This window comes from Emys orbicularis, chromosome 6 (assembly GCF_028017835.1).
Source record: "Emys orbicularis isolate rEmyOrb1 chromosome 6, rEmyOrb1.hap1, whole genome shotgun sequence".
In the NCBI taxonomy this organism is placed as follows: Eukaryota; Metazoa; Chordata; order Testudines; family Emydidae; genus Emys; species Emys orbicularis.
The window spans coordinates 20,797,907-20,825,820 of NC_088688.1; the positions used below are offsets into that span (position 1 = coordinate 20,797,907).

General features: G+C 40.8%; 1 protein-coding gene across 1 annotated transcript; it reads right to left on the reverse strand.

The window, feature by feature from the left end:
* Positions 1-1,457: 1,457 nt before the first annotated feature.
* NARS1 (asparaginyl-tRNA synthetase 1) lies at positions 1,458-27,914 on the reverse strand. The gene is made up of 15 exons (XM_065406021.1): positions 27,809-27,914; positions 21,175-21,257; positions 20,823-20,888; positions 20,619-20,711; positions 19,871-19,960; positions 18,289-18,367; positions 17,375-17,445; positions 16,991-17,077; positions 13,980-14,201; positions 13,609-13,808; positions 10,861-10,996; positions 7,921-8,034; positions 5,039-5,170; positions 3,779-3,910; positions 1,458-3,066 (listed from the first exon to the last, which is right to left on the reverse strand). Exons 1-15 carry the CDS (start codon positions 27,849-27,851, stop codon positions 2,935-2,937), a joined length of 1,680 nt encoding a protein of 559 aa, XP_065262093.1. The 5' UTR covers positions 27,852-27,914; the 3' UTR covers positions 1,458-2,934.

Sequence of the window (27,914 nt, forward strand, 5' to 3'; positions counted from 1 at the left end):
TTTGAAAGGAGGTTGCTACTGACAGTATATTAAAACGAGACAACTAATGTTGATTTTTTTCTTTTATGTCCCCTGCATCGGATTATATATAAATTCAGCATAAAACACCTCAAAACCCTGGCAAGTCTATTATTGTTGTTAAATATTTATATAGCATTACAACTTTGCCTGGACTTTTACACAGATTAAAATACCAACCACCTTGTTCTGAAGAGTTTTGTAACCTCAAGCAGACAAACATGGAGACAAAAAAATGCAGGAAGAACCTGGAAAAAGAATAGATGAAGGAAACAAAACTAATGGTAGTTATTGTATAGTGAGCGAGTCTTGTAAGGTCTGGTATTTTTCTATTCAGGCTGCGGTAGGTCCAGAAGAAAGGAATAGACCACAAAGGAGTGGAAGTTAATAGTGGATAATAAGGGGGAAGAAGTGAGGTCAAAGGAGGATTTGGAGAAGAAGAAAAAACTTCATCCTAATCAGCTACCTGAGCGATCCTCATTTCTTGGAGCAACATTAACTCATCGGTAGCTTTTAAACCCCCTCCTCAAAAGGGGCACTACTCAAACGATGCAGTTGGCTTTCAATGGCAGCATGGCTCCTGAACAGGAACAGTGGGAATTTCATGGGATGTCTGCAATTCCTGGAGCACCTAAGCCTCAATCAGGGACTCTTCTCTCCCTCCTGCCAATACAAACCCAGCACACATGATGCCTTGGCCACTTGACATTATCCACCATGTGGAAATTTCCCACATAAAAATATGATGCAGTACCCCACTTCTCTTTGGGCACGTCTACACAGAGACTCTTAGGAAAGTTAAGGCAAATAACTAAAATGTATGAATTCAAAGTACAGTAGTTAAAGCACATTAAATGCCTGTGTGGACACACTCATTCAGAAGTAACCTTAGTTCATTTTAGCCTTAAATGTCTTCAGAGGGTCCACCTACATGGGGATAAAGGCCCTGCAGCACAGCTGCAGCTGTCCCAGGTCAGCTGACTCAGACTCACAGGGCTCAGATTTTGACAGGAGCCCAAGCTCTGGGACCCCTGTGAGGGTCGAGGATCCCAAAGCTCGGACTCCAACCCAAGCTCAAACGTCTACACAGCCATTTTTCAGCCCCAGAGCTTGTGGGCCGTAAGCCCGAGTCAGCTGACCTGGGCCAGCTGCCAATTTTTTATCCCCATGTAACCATACCCAAAGGAGATTAAGCTAAAGCAATAATGCCGTTTTACTTCTGAGTGAGAGCAGGAGGTTTAATGCACTTCATTTAATTAATGTGCTTTAAGTTCACACCTTTAGTTAATTCAGTTAAACTTTCCTGAATCTTCCCATGTAGACATGTCCTTTGACAGGGTGGAGTATGTTAAGGAAGTAACATACCAGTGGAAAACAAAAGGACAAATACAAAAAGGGGACAGTCCAAAAGTTATTACCCTGAACACATTTTTGTATGTTATGCTAAATTTATTGACTGGCAGATTGGACTGATTTATGTGTGCAACATGCAAAATGCTAAAAGGAAAAACAAAGTTTTGCTACAGAAATGTGAAGTTTAACAGTTTACAAATACAGTGTAGATGAAAAGTCCAGACTAGGTCCCAAGGCAAGTATCCAAGTAGGTCTCAAATAACCCACCTACTATTTGTTCCAGTACGATTTATCTAATTTATGACTAAAATGCATTCTGACAGCTCAAAACACTTAATAATTAAGTAACAGTTGATTACAATCATTGAGGGAACCCACAGAGGAGAAGCAGAAACAGTACACTGAGCCCATTACCCAAACTTTAGTCAGTATAGAGCCATCTGGGAGACAAGACATTACTGACCTATGAAAATATGCTCCTTAGATTAAAATACTCTTAAAGAGGACATTAATCCAAATAATCATAGAATGCTGAAATTAAACTATTTCTGTTTCAAAGTTACCAAATTGTATCAGTGTCTTTAAAATTCAGTTTTCTTCCTATGTGTCAAGCAACAGTGACCAACTGATGAAGGGAGCTCAAACATGCAGGTGTACAGGAGAAGCTAGACACAACATTCTAAGAACACATCCACCTCGCTCTATTTCAGCATGTAGGCTGTACAATGGCTGGTCCTGTTAAAGGGCCCAGTTCTGCAAGGTGTAGCCTGCTGATCTCTGGTAGACATCAAAAGCAGCAGAGGGTGCTCTGCCCCTTGCAAAACTGAAGCCATCATTTCCAAATTAATGAACTCTGACAAAAGAAAGCAGATCTTTTTGTATTAGGAGGATGTGCTCAATTCTACACTCCTTCTGACTGCAGAGAGAGTTTTGCTTGGGTAAGTGAAGGCCCAAATGTTCTAACATTGTATTTTTAACAGTTTACATGATTCCATCTTTATTAACTTCTGTTGAACACTCTCATATTAATACACAACAGTATTTGTAACTTTAAATGATCTGCCTTTTAATTTAACCAAAACAACCCCCAAACCACAGATAGAACATAAACCAAATTACTTTTAAAAGAAAATCAAGTGCCCCAATGTTTTAAGATACATACAGATTAAATGTTAAAGTCAGAGGAGAAATAAATGTTGCATGTTAAGTATTGTACACACTGCATGTTTCAAATATCAATCTAATATGAAAACTTTGCTATGAGCTAAAAGCTGCAATGCCCCAACCAGATGGTGTTTTTAAAATGACAAAACAGCAATTTTTCTGTAGATTTTTAAAAGTGATTTTACCTTCCAAATAAGCAAAATTTCACCTTTTCAGCTGCTACATTAGATAGTTGTTTTAGTAAAACTGTACTACTTTATGGCTCAAGCAACAAGGAGCAATAGCTCTTGCCTTTAGACGGACTGTAGGATGACATAGTGCACTGTTCCCCCACCGCCCTCACATGTAGGATTTTAGAAGTTGCTTTGATTTTCTGTTGAATTTCTCCTGAGGAAGTGGTTAAGGTTTGCAGCGTTGGATGAAGCGTGGGTACAGACATACGTCACGGATGTGATGCCTGTTCAGAATCCATGTTAAGAAGCGTTCTAAGCCCAAGCCGTACCCACCATGAGGGCATGTGCCATATTTACGCTATGGAACAAAATGCAAAGAGGAAATATTTTTAAAACTCATCAGCCTGTTACTCATCTACACTGGGATAAATATCACATTCGGGGGCTCATATCCTGAATGATAAATGGGGAAACTAAAATGGGCTCATCCCACTGAATGAGTGTGTGTCTGATTCCTGATATTTATTATCCAGAAAAGAGAGGAGTGGGAAAGAGGGAGCAGGAAGGAAAGAGGACTTTACACTACACTCCTTTCTTTCCCCCTTTTGTCCTTCTCCACCCCATTCCCCTCCCCCTGCAGATGAACTGTTAATTTTCCAACAGACTAAGTTACTCTTTTGTCCACTAACAGCAAAAATATTTTATACTTGGAAGTTGCCAAGAGGAACTACTGCCTTTCAAACAGGCAGAGCAGGGACAGAAGACTTTCCGAGGGAATTGCACTCACATGCCCAGCCATTTCCACGCTGCACTGCAGCCTCTAAGCAGGGAGCTCTAATAGAGGATGTATGCACCGCAGCAAGCAAAAGCAATTTCAATAGCCTAAAAACGACCTTGCCACAGGTAGCAACCAATTGCAAGATGCAATGGGTCAAGTGGCCAAAAGACAGAGAAGTCCTGATCTCTCTAAAATAAACAGCCCAGATTAATTTTTACTATCATTTTAGCATGATCTGAAAAAGCCACATCCTCTGTATTTGACATGCAGGGAGTAAAGTCTATTCACGTACCTGATCTGTATACCAGTAGTAAGGTGTGGCGTCAATACCTTCCCGCTTATAACCCTCTAGTAGCTCATCACTGTCCCAGATACGCATTGAGCCTCCAACAATCTCACCAACATTCGGCATCAATACATCAACCTAAAACAGACAAGACAGGAGGTCACAAACTATTACATATAAGCTACTTGCAACAGGAAAAAAAGCAAACCCAAAACCAATCATAGGCTTAAAAGGTTAGCATGGTAGCACTTCTAAGGCACACTCTAAGGAGGATGGCATGTCCTATTAGCCCCATTTTACAGGAGGGGAATTTGAGCAGAGAGGCTGATTGACTTATCCAAGTACATAAGAATGGCCCTACTGGGTCAGATCAACTGTCCATCTAGCGCACTATCCTGTCTCAGACAGTGGCCAGTGCAAGATGCTTCAGAGGGAATGAACAAAACCCGGCAATTTTGAGTGACCATCTCCGGTCATCCCGTCCCAGCTTCTGACAGTTGGAAGTTTAGGGACACCCGAAGCATGGGGTTGCGTCCCTGACCATCTTGGCAAATAGCCATTGTTGGACCTATCCTCCATGAAGCTATCGAATTCTTTTCTTAACCCAGTTATGCTTTTGGCCTCCACAACATCCCATGGCAACACATTCCAGAGGATGACTGTGTATTGTGTAAAGAAGCACCTCCTTTTCTTTATTTTAAACCTGCTGCCTATTATTTTCATCAGGTGACCCCTATTCCCGTGTTATGTGAAGGGATAAGTAACACTCCCCTATTCACTTTCTCCACACCAGTCATGATTTTATAGACCTCTATCATATCCCCCCTTAGTCGTCTCTTTTTCAAGCTGAGTAGTCCCTGTCTTTTTAATCTTTCCTCATACACACAAAATGCAGCACAGCTAAGAATAGCACCCAGCTCTCCTGACTTCTGGTCCTGTGCGTTAATGGTAAGACTGTTCTTTTCCTCCCACTATTAGACTGAATACTATCTTTATATAGCATTTGTGTGTGATCAGACTAAACGAAAGCCCTAGTAAAGTGCTGACATTTATTCTTTTCAGGGCAGGTATACATTTACTTCAATATTTCTTTTTTTAAAGCAAACAGGCCATGCACAGACACATGCAAAAATATTATTTCAGTGAAAGCTATCCCACTTGACTCTCCCACCCAGTCATTTATTATATTTTTCTGTGCATTCACACACACAAGCACCCACCCCCCTCCCAGAAAGAAACTACGAATACTCTGTGACACAAACTGACAGATTCAGTAAGCCGGGAATCCTCAGGACAACGCTGCATGTAGAAGGATTTTATCTCTGCAGGAAATCGACACAGCAAGATTGGTTCATTAATGGTGTCTGTCATCTGTCTCTCGGGAGCTTCTGGGATATCCTGAGGTTAAACAAGATTTTAACAACATTTATGGCCAGACACACTGCTTGAGTTCAGCACTAGGCTTTTCTCCTATAGATGTCAGGCAAAAAGAACACACAGTATAACGACAGAGATATGAGGAAAGCTTTTGGCAGGGGTGGAGGAGAAGCAATTTTAATCAAACTCCGAGAAGTTAAATCAGGAAAAAATTATTTTGCATCAGAATATTCACTACATATCAGAGGGTAACAGCTAGGAATAGCTAAGACACTAGGAAAACTAAGCTAGTCCCAGACTGGAAGCTGAGAAGAGAGTGGAGTTCTTTCAGATGATCAGTTACTGTTACATAGAGGCTAGTTTTATCTGGCCCTGAAACCCAGGTATGCTATACATTCCATGGGCATTAGGTCTCACTGCTGAGAACTGTTTAAGCACTTCCTTTAATCTATATATTGCATATATGAATATCTTGAATGACCAGTTAAAGACCAATTATATGTACCACTGCATCAAAACCCTCCTAACTTTGAAGTTACTAAGGAATGTTGAAGGACACCTAGCAATACACACTCCAGAAGTTTTGGGTTTTTTTTTTTTTAAATCAATTCAGCAGTTTTACTATTAATAAAAAAACAGGCACAGTTTAATACCCTTATTAGATTGCTAGTATTTTCTGCCTATGCTATAAGTAACTATTTAATAATCATTAAGTATCATACAGTCAAATCTATGGTAACATATGTTTCACATGATCCAACATAAAATGCAACTACAATGAAATATCCCTTTTTTGTAGTATTTAATCTATTTTATACAAAAATGTAACATCACCAGCATGGGGTCTCAACATCAAAATCAAAGCACAGCTTCAACTCATCCAGGCTGGAATTCCACCTTTTATGACCATTCTCTAAATGGCTGCCTTCAATTGCAATAGGTGGTGCAGGATGTAAAGAAACTAAGGGCACATCTACACTACAAACTTAAGTCAACCTATGTTAGGTCGACTTACAGCTGCGGTGTTTCACATCCACACTGCCCTCCTTCAGCCGTGCACATTCTCACCAGCAGTGCTTCCACCAACTTAAGAGGGGTAGCCTGGCCGGGAGCCCAATTGTCCTGAGGTGACAGCCCAAGCTGTGTGCCAGGCACAGGGTTCACAGCAGGAAGCCTAACAGCCTTTCTTGTCAATTTCCAGCACTGCATCACCCTAACTAACTGACATAAGCCCTATGCCTCTCATGGAAGCAGAGTTGTTATGTCCGTGTAGTAGGGCTCTTACATCAGTGGGAGCAAGGCCGTAGTGTAGACTGACATAATTAGGTCAACGTAAGCTACCTTATGTTCACCTATCTCTGTAGCATAGACCAGGCCTAAGTCTAATTCCAACAGATACATTTGTCATTCATTGAAGCAGCATTGCTTGTAACAACCATTTGTGTTGGTCAATGTTCACTTCCATTGTTGCCTGCGATTTAAATACATGTAGAAATTATATTAGAAATCTAAAATAGAACATGATTTCCCTCTCAATTCTGGGTTAAGGCAGGCATTGACAGCACCAAAGACATGACCATTCAAACCAGAGGCAGCTTCAGTCTTATTTGCGATGAATAAAGAACGCCACATTGTGTGGCAAAACTTAGAAAGATAAACCAGACACTAGAAACTCAGGGCCAGGTGCTGAAAAGGGATGGAGCACCTTGGGCTTTCATTGATTGCACCAGGAGCTGCAGAGGCACCGCCCCTCTGAGGATTTGGACTATGTCAAGGTCACAAAAGTGTAATTTTGTCTCCTTTACTGTGCACAGAGAAGGGTGCAAAGGACCCCAAATCCAGGGAGGAGTCGGGCGGGGAGACCCACAGTGTGGAGGTTAAAAGAGAATGAGAAGAAGGAGGTTGGATCTTTTCACCAAAAGTTTTGACCCAAATTTCTCTACTTTTCAATCAAAAGCTTTTTGGGCCAAAATAATAAAATTTTCCTGATCCAAATTTCTTGGTTTTTTGACTGAAATACAACTTTGGCCACTTTTTTTTTTTTTATTATTATTATTAAAGCAAAATACAATTTGTCCAAATTTTTTAACCTACATTTTAAAAACAATTTCTCAGTGTACCCTAAATACAATTTTTTGACCAAAACATTTTATTCAAATTTCTCAATTTTCTGAAACATTTTTGACCAAAAGTTTTAATCCAAATTTTGATTTTAAATTATGTGTTTTTGCCATTTTTATTTTATTTTAATTTTTTTTGCCCACAAGGGAGGCTTCCTTCCAAACCCAGTGGCATCAGTTCCTTCCACTTATCCTGCGCTACCTCGAGTGTAGTACACAGTAATGGGAGGAAAATGTTAGCACAACACACGAGGGAATGCCATGCAGAGGGGATGTGTCTGCATTAGGTTTCCTCTTCCATTCATGTGGATTTCCCTATGGATCCTCAGGCTCAGAGCATCTTAAAAGCCATATTCCCTCCACATGTCTGCAAACTAGAGAATAGGTTCTGAAACCCAGTATTCAGGAGGACAAAGACACTGATTTAAAGAAATCCTGGCCCCACTGATCAACATTACCCTTTAGGCAGCTAGAAGACCAGGCCATACCCAAAAAATAGTCAGTAGGTACTTTATAAAACCACTGTTTGCATTTATTGCATTATGATCCAGTCACAAAATTAGGAAAGAAACCACAAGTATGGTACACTTTCAGAGTTGAGCTCCAACCTCTTTTAAGATATCAAAAAAATAGAGGGCAAAAGGGTCTTACTTCTCCGAATTCATAGTAAGTGCCATCTTCCTTCTTCACACCGTGTTCCCTTAGCCATGTAATGGCATCTGTATAGTTCATTCGTTTGAAAGGTCGTTTGGGGGGCTGGAAGTTCTGCAATGTAAGATTAGACACACACGAAAACATTAGTGTTGTTTGAAAGGTCAATTCCTTTTAGCAGTGCAGTTAGAGTTAGGAAAGTAGCCAGGCTTAAAAAAAAAAAAAAAAAAAAAAAAAAGAAAGCACGTTCCTACTCAGGAGATCTATTCCCTGTGTTTTCAGAGTCCTATCTGCTCACTTTGGTGAACACCACAAGCTTTCCTGTTAGCAGTGCACAGCCAGTAGGGCTTAGAAAGAACAAGCCAGATGCTTTTCTAGCTCATGCTTTAACAAATTAGTTATAAAGATTCTTCCCCTGAAACAAACTAGAAAAGATGCTGTAGCCAGAATGAATACAGCTTGGCTTTCAGATCCCAGGAAGAGTTTGTGATGCTTAGAAAGAACTTAAGAGACAGAGCAAATTTGACAAAGAATCCTTTGATAATAGAACCATGCTTTAAATTGTCTGAATGAGAGAGGCAACAAACTAATGCTGGGCTAATATATAGCAAATGTATGATTTCTCCATTAATTGTTTGTAACAACTCAAACCATGGAGGAATTGCTTTTTCTAACTTACTTTTGTTGTTGTTGATTTAATAGAGTGGATTGTTTCAAATTGTGTATTTTTAAAAATAATTGATTCAAGCCTCCACTGGTCTCCCTTACACCTCCCAGCCAAAAGAGCTGTGCCAATGAGGCTCCCTCTACAGCTCTTGGACCTTACCTGCATGGTGTGTGCACTAATGCAATGCAGTTGCCTCTATGGGAGCCTTAGGTAAATATCTGGTGGTGTCTGGGGTACTGAGTGACTGTGTGCACACAAAGCATCTATCCCTCTCCACATGCAGCTTTCTAAACCCACAGAATGCTCTCTGCAGGAACCGGGATACAATACAGTACCACTCAGGCTATTGACCCCCTCTGTGCATGGATGCATTGGGTACATCAGCACCAGTTCCACAGCGTACCGCAGATAGCACTACAGGACACTATGCCAAGAGAGTTTCCATCTGCTGGGACATGGGGCTGGGTACTTGCAGCAAGTTCAGACTTGCTACATTCACCTCTTTAAGGAAAGACCTCTCTCTGGCCTGTGCTGTATCACATCTCCCCCAATCCCAGGTCCTGAGCAGAGACTAAACAAGTAGGAGGAAGGCAGTGCTTATCAGAACAAGCCAAGGAAACTGGAGACGCTCTGGTCTCTGTGCAACATGAAGGAGTTGGCTAGTGACTGAGAGGAGACTGGCTGGTTGTAGGAGGCTGTTGGCTGGCTTTGGGGGGAAATTAAGGAGACAGTGAAGTAAGGTGGGTCATTGCAGACAGGATGAGGAGGAGGAACCAGCTTTACGGAGCACTGTGTCTCAGCTTAGAAACCACACAATACTGTCTGTTTCCTCAGGCTCCCTGTCTGTCTATATCCCACTTTTGTCTCTTGTCAGATACCTAGATTGGGGCAGAGACAAGCTTTTTGTTCTGTTTGTACAGTACCTAGCACAGTGGGGTTTTGGCTGTAACCAATTAGTTCAAGTTATCATCCATTTGTCATTGTATGATGTGATGTTATGGTCAATTTATATGCCATTTCATATATAATCAATTTATGCTAAATAGATTTAAATTGTAGGATTATAGAAGTATGGGATTGATAAATATTTAGGAGTGATGAGTGTGTATTAGGTATATAAGTAAAGCATGGCTGGAAGGCAAGGTCTACAGGCGGAGACCTATAAGATTTTAGCTTAGCCATACTAGGCCATAGCCTTAAGAACACTTGACATGAGTGGGTGACATAGGAATAACCCTGTGCCAGCAAGGTCACAAGGTTACTTCATAAGATGTGCCAATAGGTGGTATTACGAAAAAATGGATTGAAATAGACCGCAATGTATTGTTCAAGACCGCGAAACACCTGACTGGAACATCTTTCAATGACTGTCTTGACCACAGAGTACATGGCATGCATAGATGCTAATGAGATTAAGAGGAACTAAGAACAACCTATGAAAAACAGGACATATTTATGGGGTGTGGAGGTACAGATAAGGAAAAGAGTTTGACACCTTCATGCATAAGTATAAGGTGTTAGGTGTGGTAAGAATTACTCTATAAAAGAGGGTTCCATTGTTGGGTAAAAGTGGGAAGTCCCAAGGGACGAGCCTACAGGAAGCCCCAGCAAGAACCATCCCTCTAGCGATGATCATCTATTGAGAGGTCCATTCGACCCTAGAATATCTTTGAGGCTGTGAGTGTGACTACAGTTATAATTACTGCATAGGTTTTTGTCAGATTTCTATATGCATGGGTAATTGTAACTTATTGCTTAATAAAACTCATAGTACAGATAAGACTTTGTACTTGTGATCGTGTCTGTGGTCATTGTCCTTCAACTTTGTGTGTTCCTAAAGTCTCCAAATTTGAGAAAAGCACCAGATGCAATTTCACTCTGGTGAGTTTGAAACTGTAGCAACCAGAGCTGAATGCATGGTGGTGTAAAACATCATCAAATTCACTCTAAGCAAAATAAAAGGCTACATGATCCATGAATGGGGCTCCCTAAGCACTTCTGGAATTCAAACAGCAGCAGCTTGTCCTGAGACTTTAAGATATAAACCACCACCCCTATCCGTGCATGACATAGGTATCAGCCTTGCAGAGGCTGGACTCCTTTTGATGTCATTGAGTGTCTTACAAATGATCAGAGCTCACTGCTGTGCTCTGTTCGCCCCGTGTGAATATGCTGCCAAAAGGAGGCTAGGCTGAGGTTCTGAGGGACATTAAGTCATATTTCTCGCCAAACAGAGGTGAATATTCAGGACTGCTTGCCACACCACCACATACCGGGTTTAGGTCATATAGGAAGGTTGATACAGACGATTTCAAGACTCTGTCCACTACATCACACACCAAATTCTCCAGACGGGTCAACAAGTCTTCAAAGGTCATGAAAGGACATTCAGCTTCAATGTGAGTATATCTGAAGAACAAGGTCACATCACCATTAGTCATCAGAATGAAGACACTTCCCCTCCTTTCATCAGCCATGCACAAGCAAGAGGACTTGAGTAATGAAGACAATCTCCCTATGAGAGGGGAGGATTTCATCCCAATTGCCATTTTGCCCCCTCCCTCCCTCCCCTCTTAGCCTATAACTAGGGTTGTCGATTAATCACAGTTAACTCGCGTGATTAACTCAAAAAAATTAATCACGATTAAAACTTGATTTATCGCAATTCATTTTTTTTTTTTAAATCGCACTGATAATAGACAATAGACATTTGACCAATTGACATTTATTAAATATTTTGGATGTTTTTCCTACATTTTCAAATACACCTCTACCCCAATATAACGCGACCTGATATAACACGAATTCGGATATAACGCGGCAAAGCAGTGTTCCGGGGGGGCGGGGCTGCGCACTCTGGCGGATCAAAGCAAGTTCGATATAACGCGGTTTCACCTATAACGCGGTAAGATTTTTTGGCTCCCGAGGACAGCGTTATATCGAGGTAGAGGTGTATATTGATTTCAATTACAACGCAGAATACAAAAACTGTACAGTGCTCAGTTTGTATTTATTTTTTATTACAAATATTTGCACTCTAAAAATGATAAAAGAAATAGCATTTTTCAATTCACCTCATACAAAGTACTGTAATGCAACCTCTATCGTGAAAGTGCATCTTACAAATGTAGGGTTTTTTGTTAGGTAACTGCACTCAAAAACAAAACAATGTAAAACTTTAGAGCCTACAAATCCACTCAGTCCTACTTCTTGTTCAGCCAATCGCAAAGAAACAAGTTTGTTCACATTTACGAGACATAATGCTACCCGCTTCTTATTTACGTCACCAGAAAGTGAGAATAGGCATTCGCATGGCACTTTTGTAGCTGGCATTGCAAAGTATTTACATGCCAACAGTGTTCCCTGTAGTTTTTCCCACCCATGTGCAGAATGAATTTTGTTATGTGCACCAATATGGAGGTGATGTGTACATAACAAATAAAATTCATGTGGCAGGGCGGGGCCGAGAGGTTCGGCGTGTGGGAGGGAGCTCAGGGCTGGAGCAGAGCGTTGGGTGCGGGGGGCTGGGCATGAGGTGCTCAGGCCTGGGGCAGAGGGGGGGGGGGGGGTGCAGGCTCTGGGGTGGAGCTGGAGATGAGGGATTTGGGGTGCAGTGTTAATTAAATTTATGACTGAACTCCTTTGGGGAGAATTGTATGTCTCCTGTTCTGTTTTACCCGCATTCTGCCATTTATTTCATGTTACAGAAGTCTCAGATGATGACCCGGCACATGTTCATTTTAAGAACATTTTCACTGCAGATTTGACAAAATGCAAAGAAGGTATCAATGTGAGATTTCTAAAGATAGCTACAGCACTCGATCCAAGGTTTAAGAATCTGAAGTGCTGTCCAAAATTTGAGAGGGACAAGGTGTGGAGCATGCTTTCAGAAGTCTTAAAAGAGCAACTCTCTGATGTGGAAACTACAGAACCCGAACCACCAAAAAAGAAAAATCAACCTTCTGCTGGTGGCATCTGATCAGATGATGAAAATGAACATATACTGGTCTGCACTGCTTTGGCTTGTTATCGAGCAGAACCCGTCATCGGCATGGACGCATGTCCTCTGGAATGGTGGTTGAAGCATGAAGGGACATATAAATCTTTAGGCCATTTGGCACATAAATATCTTGTGACACTGGCTACAACACTGCCATGTTAACGCCTGTTCTTACTTTCAGGTGACATTGTAAACACGAAGCAGGCAGCATTATCTCCTGCAAATGTAAACAAACTTGTTTGTCAAGTGATTGGCTGAACAAGAAGTAGGACTGAGTAGACTTCTAGGCTCTAAAATTTTACATTGTTTTGTTTTTGAATGCAGGGTTTTTGTTTTTTTACATAATTCTACATTTGTAAATTCAACTTTCATGATAAAGAGATTCACAGAATAATAGAATATCAGGGTTGGAAGGGACCTCAGGAGGTCATCTAGTCCAACCCCCTGCTCAAAGCAGGACCAATCGCCAACTACAGTACTTGCAACGGGGAAATTGAAAAATACTATCTCTCTCTTTTGTTTTTTACAGTGCAAATATTTGTAATAAAAAATAAATATAAACTGAGCACTGTACCCTTTGTATTCTGTGTTGTAATTGAAATTGATATATTTGAAAATGTAGAAAACATCCAAAAATATTTAAATAAATGATATTCTATTATTGTTTAACAGCGCAATTAATCGCGATTAATTTGTTTAATCGCTTGACAGCCCTACTTATAACTTTATTCCCTTCACAAGTTACACAATGGCATCCACAGCACATTCCAACAATAGAAGCTCAATAAAAGACATTCTCCACCTGGACAAATTAGAGAAGAGGAGTCAAAGTCTCCTCTAATGCTCTGCCTCCCACCCACTGACCTTGGGAGCAGGATATTTCCAAAGAAGCTTTGGTCAGCCCCTTGCATATTAGCATAACGCTCTACCTTCCTTTTTGTAGAGTCCTATTGTTCCTGACTGACTGCTGCTCCCTTGCCCTCTAAACACATGCATACTTATACTACAATGATTCCCATACTCTGACAGGTGTCTGCGCGTCCTGGACTGCTCAGCTCTGTATGACTGGGCGATACAAAACGTGTCTCCTAACGCAGGGATGCAGGTCTCCAGGTACAGCTGGGAGGACTGTGTCAAGTATGCCTCTTCGCCAAAATAATCCAGTTTGAATAGCGTGGAGCCTCCTTCAACCTGCGTTTGGACTAGTGTCGGTGGAGTGATCTGTTAAACAAAACCTCATTATTAAGATAAGAATTCCGTCTATAAAAACAGTCAGAAAGTGGTCTCCTAATTGACAAGTAATTTTTGTGTAATTCAATTCATTATCAAAGTCTATACAGTATATCTAGAAGCGTCACTGAGCTCTGGAGAAGGAAAGAAAGCTATACTTACTTCGTAATATCCATTGTCAAAAAAGTGATCCCTGAAGCACTGTATGACCATGGAGCGCACCTTGAGGATTCTGGACATGTTCTCTCCTCGGATCATCATATACCTGTTGTTAAGCTGCACATCAACATCCGATTCCTCATTGATCAGGTTATCAGCCCCTCCAGCTGGAGCCAGACCAATCAGCTCCCAATAGTCACAACTCAACTCATGGCCCCCTGGAGCCTATGGGTTTTAGAAGAAACAACATACACATTAGAAGTTTTGTACTGTCACCTAAAAATGGTAACTTGATATTCTAACTTAACTCTGTTGCTAATAACTCTGTTTTAGCCCTAGATGTTCAAGACCTACTGAGAAAGGCAATGCTTTTAAAATGCCATTTTTTGTAATTCAACAATGCCACCTTTAGACGAATGATTTGCAACCCAAGACTGGGTTGGGATCCACTGATTTAACTACAGTGGCATTATGTGCTACTTCTGATTAATAAAAAGTTATTCAGTGTAAAAGATTTTCATCTTCAGAACTTACATGGTCTGAGGCAGCTTGTCAATGTTTCCAAATGACTGCTACTCTTGTGAAAACAGTGAAAAAATCCCTCCTCCTCTCCCCAATCCCATAAAAATACACACATTTGTACAAAATAACCCTTGATAGGAATCTAAAGCATTCTGACCTTTGTATATTTTTGTCCCGTCTCCTCCTGCTGAAGGATACATGTAACTCTCACTAAAGTCAATGGGAGTTGCTCATATGATGATGGAAGAATCACCATATATAGACTATGTAGGAATTTCATCCCAGGGCTTGCATGGGACGTGGGGGCTTTTCTGAGTTTTCTGCATTGCGCTGACTTTCACCCCAATATGAAAGCAGAAAACCCTCCCCTTATTAATTTTAGCTAACTGCTGAACAAGGAAACAACAAATTGTCCATTTTGGAGTTCAAGTAGCGTATGCTGTAGTGTCATAATCCCAAACATTATACCATTTCCTAAGGCAAAAGTTTCATTTTCTGATTCTATCTGGCTTTCGCTGTCCGAAATGAGAGAGACAATAATGTAATAATGAGCTAATGAATATAAATAGTAAACAAAAAGCACAAAATAGTTAGAAGTTAGAGTTTAATATCCTCAGGTATTATTACTAACAAAGTGAAGGATATTACTGTGCTTTTAAAATAAGTTATTTGTGACCTGATATCATCATTTTAACTTGATACTAGCTGCTATAAGCTCCAATACAATTCGGGCTGGGTTCTTTAGACAAGTTCTCTTATGGATGCAGTCAGTCTCCTCAGAGTGATAGGGAGGATTACAACCTGCTTTAAACACACGGTTCCAGCTAATAGGTTTCTAGCTCTGTTTTGCCCACCAGTGTGGATACTGCCAGATAGCATGTTGTAGCCCAGGTTTTTAAAAACAACTCTAACACTGCTGGGACCTGTTCATACACTGGCTGGCAAGTGCATTTTGGAAACAAGTTTGCTGAACTGTATTCAAACATGGCTCCTAAACTCTGTGAAAGAGAGTAGATAGGGCCAAACAAGTCACAATCTGGACTATTTCTTTTCCCCCCTTTTTCAAACTTTCTAGACTCAATAAAACGTACACAAGTGTTTGTGTAGAAGTAAATACATTTTCACTGCATGATGAAATTTCTGAATAAATTAACACCTTTCTAACAAAACTCACACTTAACTATTGTTCAGGAAGGGCCTACAACATAACAAAGTCTCACCGCAGATTGTGCCATAGTTAATGGGAACTCAGTAAATCAGATACTGGGCAGAACCCAGTATACAGAATATCAATGGGGGTACTGGGAGTGTAAATTTGGCAGAATTTGTCCCATTCTGTCCTACCATCAGTGGCTAGTTGAACAGCCTAATCTTCTTCAAAATTGGCTCTTTAGAAGCTATTTAGAGCACTATCAGAATAGCTTCTCTTTTGTTGTTCATTCTCTGAATTTTTCCCCCCAGGAAAATCCAACAAACATCAAGAAACTATATTCAAGCATCGGTTTTACAATATGGATTTATATTTATTCTGCAGAAGAGATTTTATAACTGAATTAATTCGACAAAGAGCAACTGAGAAGATATTAGAAAACAAATGTCCTACTATTAGTTTTTTGGGAGTTATATTTACTATACATTACTATATTTTAAAGGATATCCTGAAACTTTGGACCATCCTCATCCAGTCTCTCTCCCCATATGAACTCCTGGAAAATTCTCCAGCCCTACCTTCAGTTTGAACTCTTTTTATGGGCATCCTTTATGAAGCTACTTATTGTAGAACTGACCCTAGCTCCAGATGTGAAAGACTTCATAAGTATTAATCTGAAATTTACATGACCAATTACAAGGCAGCAAAATATAAACACTATTTGGTTTTTGGTCTACAACCTTATTGTATTTTTATACATTTCCAGCAGTTATAAATGATGCTGAAATCATCATTAAAGAACACAAACAGCGTTAAAGGCCAGTTTTCAGGCTTTGTGTCCTTCTCAAATTAACAAAAAGGCCAAATTAAGGTCTCTATGCTCCCACAGGTTATCCTGCATAGAGGGGAGCCTACAAGCACAAATCTCAGCTAGAAAGGAGAGTTGAGAATCACATTACCACTAAAACAGTTATTTAAAAAAAATATTCATCTCACTTTTTAGGAAAACTAAAGCCGTGTCTATATTTAAAAGACAATACTCTTCCATACTAGTACCCTAAGGAAATGCAACTTCAGCTAAAAGATAAACTAGAAATATTACCCAGTTAGAACTAACGAACACAAGCACAAACCCATGCACACGCGCGCACACACACACACTCAACCATATCATGCCATCAATTTTTGAGCAGCAATCCCCATTGAAATCAATTACAGAGTTCTTTCCCTGTTCCCTCCACCTTCCCTGCCCCTCCCCAAAAGGGCCATATTTTACCATCTGACTGAGTGATAGGTGGGTGGGGGGGAACCCCAAACTCACAGCCGCAACTAACTCCCTCACCTGCTTGCCTTCAGGAACAAGGTTTAGTGTACCATACACTGCCACACTGCTCTCCGTAGAGAGGATCACTCCATTGTAACACTGACACTATAGAAAAAGAGACAGACAAAGATATTTTAAATGTACAGCTAGAATACAAACTCTACAAGGGTCCAGAGACAAAGAAAGAAGGTTCATAATCTCCTCATTAACTCATTCTGTGAACAAGAAAAACTCCGGTGGTATGAGTGAGAAAAAGAGACCCCCTTAAACTTTTCATAAAAGTTTAATGAATTAAACCTTAATATCGTTAAGTCAAACTTTCAAGTGGGGCATATAAAGGAAACAACACTGGGTATTAATAGTTTCTCTTTTGCATTGCAGAAATAAAACCCCGCAACTCACCAGTTCATCTGACAGGACACACTGCAGAAATCCTGTGCCATCCCTTAACACAAGGAACATCAAATTTTTTCCTAGTTAACAAAAACAAAAACCCAGACTCGTCAGACAAAACTATTACTTTATTCAGTTCAGTAGGCCCACACCCAGCAAATGTTATCACGGCAGTTTGTTTTCAGGGTTTGTCTGTTAAGGGTTGCTCATGATCACTAATAAATACCAGAACTACACATTAAAACATTTGTTGGATGATAAAATCCTTTCCACACAACTGTGTTTTTTACGCCAAAAGATAATGAAAGATGAAGTCATATGTAGAGCCTAATCCTAGGTGTTAGGCATCCAAATCCCCCAGGGCAAAATCCTGGCTCCACTGAAGTTAATGGCAAAGCTCCAATTGATCTCAATAGGGTCAGGATTTTACCCCCAGTAATTTGACAAGGAGTGTTGGATGTTCTCAGGGCCAGGCCCTTTGGACCGGCCGTACACAGGTGCCGACTATATAGGCCCAAGTTACAGCTATTGTGTGGAAAACGATGTAGCCCCTCCCATTCATCCCCTCTTGTTCAAGTTTTTCCTTCTGGGAAGAAAAAGATTGCACAGCCTGCCGTGCAATAGGAATCACTGTTAAAGCAGGACAACCAGCATCACACCCCGATCCCCAGGTCACACCAAGTTCAACCCTTCTAGGATACCTGGCAGAGGACATCTATGAAGCATCAGTGGATTAGGATGGACAGCTTTACCAGGTGCTACAGAAGCTGTTCATTTTCCACGCACCTCCCAGCTTTTCTAGCCTGAGCAAGGTGAGCCAGAATATGTCCTGTTATACTCTACCCCTTGTTCCCCCTCTCTGCATTGACTCAATTACTTTTAAGGGCTAGCTATTTACTTTGTCTACATTAAGGACTGTTTACCTTGTCTACGTAACCTGTGGACCCAGCCAAAAACCTTCACTCGTTGGCCTCTGTGTGCCTCTAGAGCACGAATCTTCACCTGTAAAGCATGGATTAAAATCAATGAAACACAGAGATAAATCATAACAAACCGACATTTAGACAGTGCCTTTCATTTCCACAGATTCATGGGACATGGGCATATAGGATATGCACCCAGAAACAGCTTCTAACCAGTAAAATGCACAGACATCTGGGGTAGAACACAACAGGGATTGAACAGCACCCATCAATTCTGCATGACAGTTTAGGGCACCGAGGGAAGAATATCCTATCAAGTTAAAAATAGAAAGGCTTGTGTTTAAGCACCTCTGATGTCCTAACCAAATTTCATGTTGGGTTATTACATTCTGCTTAACAGTCGTACTCTGTCAGATAGCAATGTGGGAACTTTAATGACCACAAGTGATCAGAAATTTGGTTTTACATCTGATCTGAATACAACAAGAGTCAGCACGTGTAAAAGTTCACTTGAGAACCATGCCTCTCAGATATTACTTATACTTCAATATATACCAAATTGCCACCCCATTATGGGCAAGAGACCTTGAACACACAGCTTTCCTTCACCCGGAGGTCTGAACAGCCTTTTCTGCACTAATTTTTAAAACTACTCAGTAAGATAGGAGTTCGGTTAGAAGCCAAAATATGAGAGAGGATAATGAATTAGAATTGTAGATAACTGGCACTTTTTGATGCATTTTATTTTGGTACTGATTGAATCCCATCGCAAAGTCACTGTTGAGGCACTGACATGGTCAGACTGACTCTCCAATTGGCAGGCTGGTGTTGCTCTTCAGACTTATCTAGTTATCGGTTAATAGATTTTAAAGCCCCAGCCATCTGCAAGTTGGAATTACTACAGTGCATTGGCCAGGGAAAGAGAGATTGACTTCTGTGCAACTGAGTACACTGTCCGTTTGCTTATGTTGGAGTGAAAATCTCAAATCAAAATTCTTTCACACATGCTGTAAGAAGTGTCTTCAAGATTGTGATCTGGCAGAATGTTTATTTTTTGCTTCCCAATTCCTCTGATTTAGACTTGCCAAACCTCACTGACTTCAGTGTGGCTGCACGAATGTAATTCAGTAGAACTTGGGGCCCATACATATTGGATATTAATTCAGTATGTATGTTTTTCAAATCAGCAATATTTCCTCCATCCCCCACCATGGCAAAAGCCCTTCTGTTGAGGGCAGATTTTAAACAAGGATCTTTTTAGCAATTAAAAAAAAAACAACAAAAACTCATCAGGCTGTTTCAAGCAGAAGTACAGCTTGGCTCTTTTCCTCTGGTGCATGTGTACTGGAAGAATCCAAAATTAAAGTCAAGCAGGCTCAGTGAACTGTGAGGTGAATGAGGGAGATGAAACATATGAGGATATGCTAATGACCAGAAAGAATAAAATCTCAAGGAAGGAAAAGCATAGTAGTCTTCAACAGCTGGTGATGATGCAGAGCACACCTCAGAATCATGCGGTTTATAAATATAAGAAAGGGATTGTTACAGGGGCTTCTTATCCAGGGCATTAGATTTCACTCACGCATTTAGGCTCTGGAAGACTGGGATCATTCTTGATGGTAATTTTCTTAGCTTCCTCCAGGTTCTTCTCTCGTCGCAAACCGTCTTCTGCCTAATTTTAAGAAGTTTTTCCATAAATTATGTATTAGTCATGTAGTGGTGTTAACGATAACTACAATCAGGTTATTTATACCAGTATCACTCCCCACAGACAGCAGTACGAAACCGTTACGTACATCTCTAAAGATGAATGTTTACATAGAATCTCAGCCCTGCTACAATATGTCAAAAATCTGCCCTAAGATACATGGGTGCGATCCCCAGAACATGAAACACTTCCTAGAAGTGCTCTTAACCTGGTTTAGAGAAGGTTGGAGGAGTTTATGACATCCACATCCAAAATTTGTAGAAACTCATCCCATCCCTGATGCAGACCATTTGCTTGTCTTGATGAAGTGAAAACAACTAACATACATATACACTGAAGTCAACGGGAGTCAAACCATATATCCAAGGATAGAATAGGACCATGTACATTTAACTTTCTCTGCCCTTCTCTGGTAAAATTAAACTATCTGGGCACACAAGCAGTGGGCTTAAAGGTTGTAATGCTGACTAGTGCACTACAGATCACTTTGCCTGCTACGGCCTTCATCCACCACTATAACAGCACACTCAGGATTAGCATATACCATTTTCAGGGGAGCTAAAATGGATTTTTTCTATTTTTAATTTCTAAATGAGCTGACTTGGCAGTATTCATAACCCACCTCTTTCTTCTCCCTAGCTTCATGCTTCATTTGTTCTCTGTGCCATGTTTTTTTTACATTCTTCATTTGTGTCTTAGAAATAACATCCCATCTCTAGATGGATCCGGTGAGATATGAGGGGAAGAGAAAGAAGTTATTTGTGTCTTGAAAAATAGGAACCTTAATACCTCATTTAATTAAAAATATCAATTTAAATTACATCACCTCATTTTCTTTTTGCGAGTCCACATAAATAGTAGGAAATGGTTCTTTTCCTGCTGTCATCAAAGCCTTAAAGGGAAAAAAAAGTGCAAAAGTCAGTTTCATCATAAGAGTACTGAAGTAAGACTGTCAATGAGATAATATGGTGGACATCCTAAATTTACAAAACACATCAATGAGGACCCGATGTTAAGATATATAAGATTTACATTTAAAGAGAACAGCAGCTTAAAAAGCTATTTTCAGATCAAATCTGGCCCACCACTAGTTTAAGTATTTCCGTAAATAATTGGCTGTTTGTCCTGAAGGGAAACAACATGACTTGAAATAGACTTCGTGTGTTTTCTGCAGATACCTTCAGAGCTGTTTTGAAAGGCTTCTTCTCTGTTCCCTCGCCAGTAGAATCACAGCCCTCGCGTTCAGAAACATACATCTCTCCTGTAATATAGAACAAGCATATACAGGTATTTTAAAGCAAGCACAAAACTTGGCAAGATTTTAAGAGGGATTGGATATGTATATGGCTATCAAGAATATTCAGCATCATCATAATTAATGAAGACATGTTTTTGAAGAGACATTAAGCCTCATGCTTCAGGTCTCAAGAGAATCTCTAACTGTCAGGGCATGTCTACACTGCAATGTAAGCCCAGGGTTAGCAGAACTCAAGTTCCCAGACCCTGGGTTTGTTAACCTAGAGCTTGAGTGTCAACACTCATTTGTGACCCCAGGTTAGGAACTGGTGAACCCTGGTTCCTACCTGGGGCTCTGGAGTCTTCACTGCATTAGGCAGGCCTGAGTCCAACTACCCACATCCTCAGACTTCCTAGCACGCTCCCAAAATGTGGCAGCAATGGCTCTTTGTTTGTGATGCAGTGTGGGAAAACTTGACTGTCCACCAAACCACTGACAGAGGACAAAGAAAGTCAGCCCGTAGAATACTTTTGGAACTGCATCTACACTGCAAAGCAATAGGGCTTGAATCAACTCAACACCTGTGGGGTCCTGGGACCAAGCTAAGGGTTAGTGCAATTTGTGTGTAGACGGAATTGGGGGTTAAAGCTTGAGCTGGAGTTCAAACCCCAGGCTTACTCTGCAGTGTAGACATAGACTAGTATCCCACATCCACCTATGGAGGTTTCTTACACCTTCCTCTGAAGCTTCTGGTGCAGACCACTGTCAGAGACAGGATACTAGGCCAGACAGATCTTAGATCTTATCCAGCATGGCAATTCCTATGTTCTTATTAACTCAATAGTGGTGTCTTTGCACAGTAACTACCACTGTTAGTTGTAGTTAAGACTACAACTAACTTAACACAAGATGGCAAATAACTACTAGAGATCTTGTGTATAACTGTAAAAAGTGCCTAAGGGAGATAAGCGCCTATGGATTATCAACAGGAGCTGGGCATCCTCTTCCTTTGGCACGTTTAAGAATACCATCCCTAAGAGTTTATTCTAAAAGTCTGTTCCTCTTCTCCTCAAAGTGATACGTGTACCTTCTTTGATACCAACCAATCGTGACTGCACACTAGTTTTTTGTGCTTTTCAAGGTGATGGGTGTGTATGTTGCAACTCCCAATTTTTGCAAAATTTTGGTCTAACTTCTCAGTGCACATTTTTCCCACAACAGGAAAATAAGGATATTTGGTTTAATATAACTATTTGAAATGTAGGTTATCTGAGAGCATAATGCTTTTTTAGCTTTATGCACTTTTCTTTTTGTTCTGATTCCTATAGGATACATTCTCACCTCATTAGCTGTTCTCAATGTCTGTTGTGCCACTTCCTCTTTTACTGTGTTTTTTCTCCCGTACCATCCTCCCTGGTGTTGCCCCTTTTATTCTACACATCCATGTCTCTTCTCTCTAACTAGCAAGACATGCACAATAACTCAGTTATATAGGATTTGCCACATTGAAGCTCATTGAATCTGATATCCAGGACTGCATACTTCAGAGGAAAGCAACAAAAACAAACCTATAATGCACATAGCTAATTGTACAATTATTGGTGGAAGAGGAGCGCTTTTGGGGTGAAAAGAAGAGGAAGGAAAGGAACCAAGAAACATGCACTGATACATAACTGCTGACTACCTTTATAACTGCAAAAGCAATGAACAACCATTATCAGCCCTTAAAAATATCTTGCTATAATCCCTTGATTTGGTGGTTACCTGCACCACAAAAATTCCTCTGGCCTATTATGTGGAGTATCTCCTTTATTTGTTCCAATTTTACCACTTACTAATTGTATCAGGTGGCCCCTTTTTCTTGTTGCCTGGAATACAAGAAAGGACTGATCCATTTTCACTATTCTGGTCCAATACAAAAGCCGGCAATTAGGTAACATGACAGATGAAATTCAGTGCAGACAAGCACAAGGTGAAGCATGTTGGAAGGAAGTTTTAGATATTCCTACACGCTGATGGGGTCCAAATTAACTCACGCAAGAGAGATACCTGGTCATCACAGAGGATGGTTCAATAAAAGTACTTGCCCAACATGCAGCGGTGGTCAATTAACCAAACACTGTGCATGTGTTGTATTCAAAAAGGAATAGGGAGCAACACTATGACATTCTATAAATTGATGGCACACCCTCACCTCGAAGACCATCATCAGTTCTGTTCACTCCAGACAAAAGGGCAATGAAAAATATTGGAAGCATGGAAAAGCTTCCATACAACAAGAGACTAAAAAAAGATTAGGACTGTTTAGTTTAGGGAGAAGACAGAGAGGTGAGATAAGGGTATATAAAACCAGGAGCCACACAGAGAAGGTATGCCAGACACTTATAACAACAACAGTTAGGGAAATTACACATGGGGAAATTAACAAGCAACACAATTGAAGTAAGGAACAAGAAAAGGTATTTTGTTGGGTTTTTTTAGTAGCTATATTTCATAGTTAAGATGTGGACCTACTTATCACATACTATTACTTTAGCACACAGATTAGGAAGAATAAAAAAGGGCATATTAATACCAATGTTAAGAATATCCAGTTACGCTATCTAGGATAATGTACAAGGGATATTGACCCTCATGCTTCAGGAGATAAGCCAGATACTACATGGAGTCAGACATCTCCCCGTCACTCCCCTAGGCATGTAATTGCAGAATTGTCCATTATAGGGCTTTCACACCTTCCTCTGAAACATCCAGTGCTGGCTACTGCCAGAGAGAGAGAATACCAACCTCAATGGATCACTGATCTGACCTGCAACAGCAATTCTTAGCTTCCTAAATTCAAGCGCGTGTGTATACATCTGTGTCTATATATATATATATATAGACAGAGAGAGAGAGAGAGAAATGTAGGGCTGGAAGGAACCTCGAGGGGTCAGTAAGTCAAGCACCCCACGCTCAGGCAGGACCAAGTCAACCTAGACCATCCCTGACAGATGTTTGTCCAGCCTGTTCCTCCCTTGGAAGCCTATTCCAAAGCTTAATTACCTTTATGATTAGAAAGCTTTTTCTAACATTTTACCTAAATGGCCTTGCTGCAGTTTAAGCATATTACTTCTTGTCCTACCTTCAGACTTATCAGGTCCCCTCTCAGTCTTCTTTTCTCAAGACTAAACATACCCAGTTTTTTTAACCTTTCCTCATATGTCATGTTTTCTAAACTTTTTATCAATTTTGTTGCACTCCTCTGGACTGTCTCCAATTTGTCCACATTTTACATGAAGTATGGCACCTAGAACTAGACACAGTACTCCAGCCAATGCCTCACCAGTGAGGAGTAGAGCAGAACAATTACCTCCCATATCTTACATACAAAACCCCAGAATGATATTAGTCTTTTTCGCAACTGCATCACATTTTTGGCTCAGATTTGTGATGCACTATAAACCCCAGATCCTTTTCAGCAGTATATCACCTAGCCAGTTATTCCCCCCATTTTAGAGCTTTGTATCTGATTTCTCCTTCCTAAGTGAAGCACTCTTTTGTACAAGGAGGATAAACAGTGAGATGGCAAAATCTGCAGATGATACAAAACTTCTCAAGATAGTTAAGACCAAAGCAGACTGCAAAGAGTTACAAAGGGATCTCACAAAACTGGGTGACTGGGCAACAAAATGGCAGATAAAATTCAATGTTGATAAATGCAAAGTAATGCACACTGGAAAACATAATCCCAACTATACATATAAAATGATGGGGGTCTAAATTAGCTGTTGCCACTCAAGAAAGGGATCTTGGTGTCATTGTGGATAGTTCTTTGAAAACATCCACTCAATGTGCAGGGTCAGTCAAAAAAGCAAACAGAATGTTTGAAATCATTAGGAAAGGGATAGATAATAAGACATAAAATATCATATTGCCTCTATATAAATCCATGTATGGCCACATCTTGAATTCTGCATGCAGATGTGGCCGCCCCATCTCGAAAAAGGTATATTGGAATTGGAAAAGGTTCAGAAAAGGAAAGAAAAATAATCAGGGGTATGGGACAGCTTCCATATAAGGAGAGATTAATATGATTGAGACTTTTCAGCTCGGAAAAGAGATGACTAAGTGGGGATATGATAGAGGTTTATAAAATCATGACTGGTGTGGAGAAAGTAAATAAGGAAGTGTTATTTACTTCTTCTCATAATACAAGAACTAGGGGTCACCAAATGAAATTAATAGGCAGCAGGTTTCAAACAAACAGAAGGAAGTATTTCTGCAGACAATGCACAGTCAACCCGTGGAACTCTTTGCCAGAGGATGTTTTGAAGGCCAAGATTATAACAGGGTTCAAAAAAGAACTAGATAAATTAATGGAGGATAGGTCCGTCAATGGCTATTAGCCAGGATGGGCAGAAACGGTGCCCCTAGCCTCTGTCTGCCAGAAGCTGGGAAGGGGCGACAGGGGATGGATCATTTGATGATTACCTGTTCTGTTCATTCCCTCTGAAGCATCTGGCACTGGCCACTGTTGGAAGACAGGATACTGGGCTAGATCGCCTTTGGTCTGACCCAGTATGGCCGTTCTTATGTCCAAATAAAAAACAAATATTTATTTAACACTTCTGTCTTTTCGGTGTTATTATTGATAAGTCCGGCTAGCAATGGACCAATACCGTTGTCAGGATTCTTTTTGTTCATAATATATTTTAAAACACTCCTCCTTGCCATAAATTTCTCCTTGTGTCCCTTGGCTTCCCTTATCAATTTTCTACAATTCCTAACTGCTGATTTATAGTCATTACTATTAACTTCCCCTTTATTCCACTTTATTTATCTTATTTATTTTACAGCTGCCTTCTCTTCCACTTTAAACCAGGTTGTTTTTTTTAATCAATACAGCCTTCTTCCTCAGCTGTGGAATTGTGGCTTTTTAGGGCATCTACAAAGGTGTTCTGAAATGATTCCCAATTATCATTCACATTTTTCAATTAAATTATTCCTCCCAGCTGATTTAGCTCATAAGTGCTTTCAGCTTTGTGAAATTGGCCCTATGAAAGCACCAAGTATATTATATATATTACTGGTCTGGACTTTATTCTGCTTGCACATTATAAATGTGATCAAGTCATGATCACTTGTACCTAAGCTACCATTAACTTTTAGTTCTGTGATCAGTTCCTCTTTATCTATTGGAACAAGATCTAATATAGAATCCCCCCGAGTTGGCTTTGAGTTAGGAAATTGTCATCTATAACACTGAGAAATTCCAGGGATGTTTTAGTATAAGATAACCAGCACATCACTCAAATCCAAGTCCCCTTTTTGTTTGTTTTAAAAGGGATGAATGTTTAGTTATTACAATAAAGCATTTGGGATACAGTGTGTCTAAAAATTTTGTAAAAAATTAACTGAGCATATTTGGAGGACAAACTTTTTAGTTGCAATGATACAACAGTGACTCATACTGTACGTCCATGGGGTAGTAACTGATCAGATTAAAAAAAAAAAAACAGCACTGAACTGCCTCATGGCATTCAAGGAAAAAGGTTGTCTATGCTGCCTATTGGAATGGATTTAATCCCTACACATCACATACTGCCTTTCTGATGGTGGCTAGCACAGCTTGTTTCCTGCATCAGAACACTGATGGAGATAGTGGCCAGATACACTAGGAAATGGGTGCAGCTCTCTCAACCCAGAACTGGTCAGCGCCCACCTCTTTAGCATACACAAGCCTCCAGTAGTAGTGCCTCTCGCCCAGCAGCAGGCTATGATGGGACCTTTCAGCCACTTCATAAGGACTGCCACAGTAGGTCAGTCCAATGGTCCGTCTAACCTATTATCCTGTCTTCTAACAGTTAGCAGTGCCAGATGCTACAGAGGGAATCAAGAGTTTTGAGTGATCCATCCCGTCATCCAAGCCCAGCTTCTGGCAGTCAGAGGTTTAGGGACACCCACAGTACGGGGTTACATCCATGACCATCTTAGCTAATAGCCACTGATGTACCCATCCTCCTTTTTTTTTTTCTAAACTGATTTATACTTTTGGCCTTCACAACATTCCCTGACAATGAGTTCCTCATGTCGACTGTGCATTAAGTGAAGAAACACTTCCTTGTTTTAAACCCATTGACTTTGGACTTAACGATCCTGAATAATTTTATAGTATCTACAAACTTTGCCATCTCACCAGTTTTTCGTTATTTAAGGGATATGTTGAATAGGTCGCACGGGTCCCTGGCCGGGGGAACCTCGCTACTTACCTCTCTCCACGATGAAAATTGACCATTTACTCCTACTTTTTGTTGCCTGTGTTTTAACCCCTTACTGACCCGCGAGGGGACCTGCCCTTTTGCAGGCCAAGCACCTCCCCACGCGAGGGATCGGAGAGCGACTGCGAGTAACACCGACCTCTAGAGCAACGTGTCCTTCCCGGAGCGGGGCTGCTCGGCCAGGCCTCAGAGCCACCCCAGGCCGGGGTCTGCCCGCGCTGCCCCGCTCAGGGGGCGATGTGGGGCCCGAAAGGCACCTGCTCCTTCACAGGGCCCGCGCCCCGCCACCTCAGCCGCCGCCCCGCAGGGACTCACCCAGGGCCAGCTCGCCCGTCTCCTGGATGAGCAGCGCAGACATGGCGGCAGCGGAGACTCCTCGTGCGCCCGGCCCGGCAGCGGGTTATGCAGCAAGCGGCTCCGC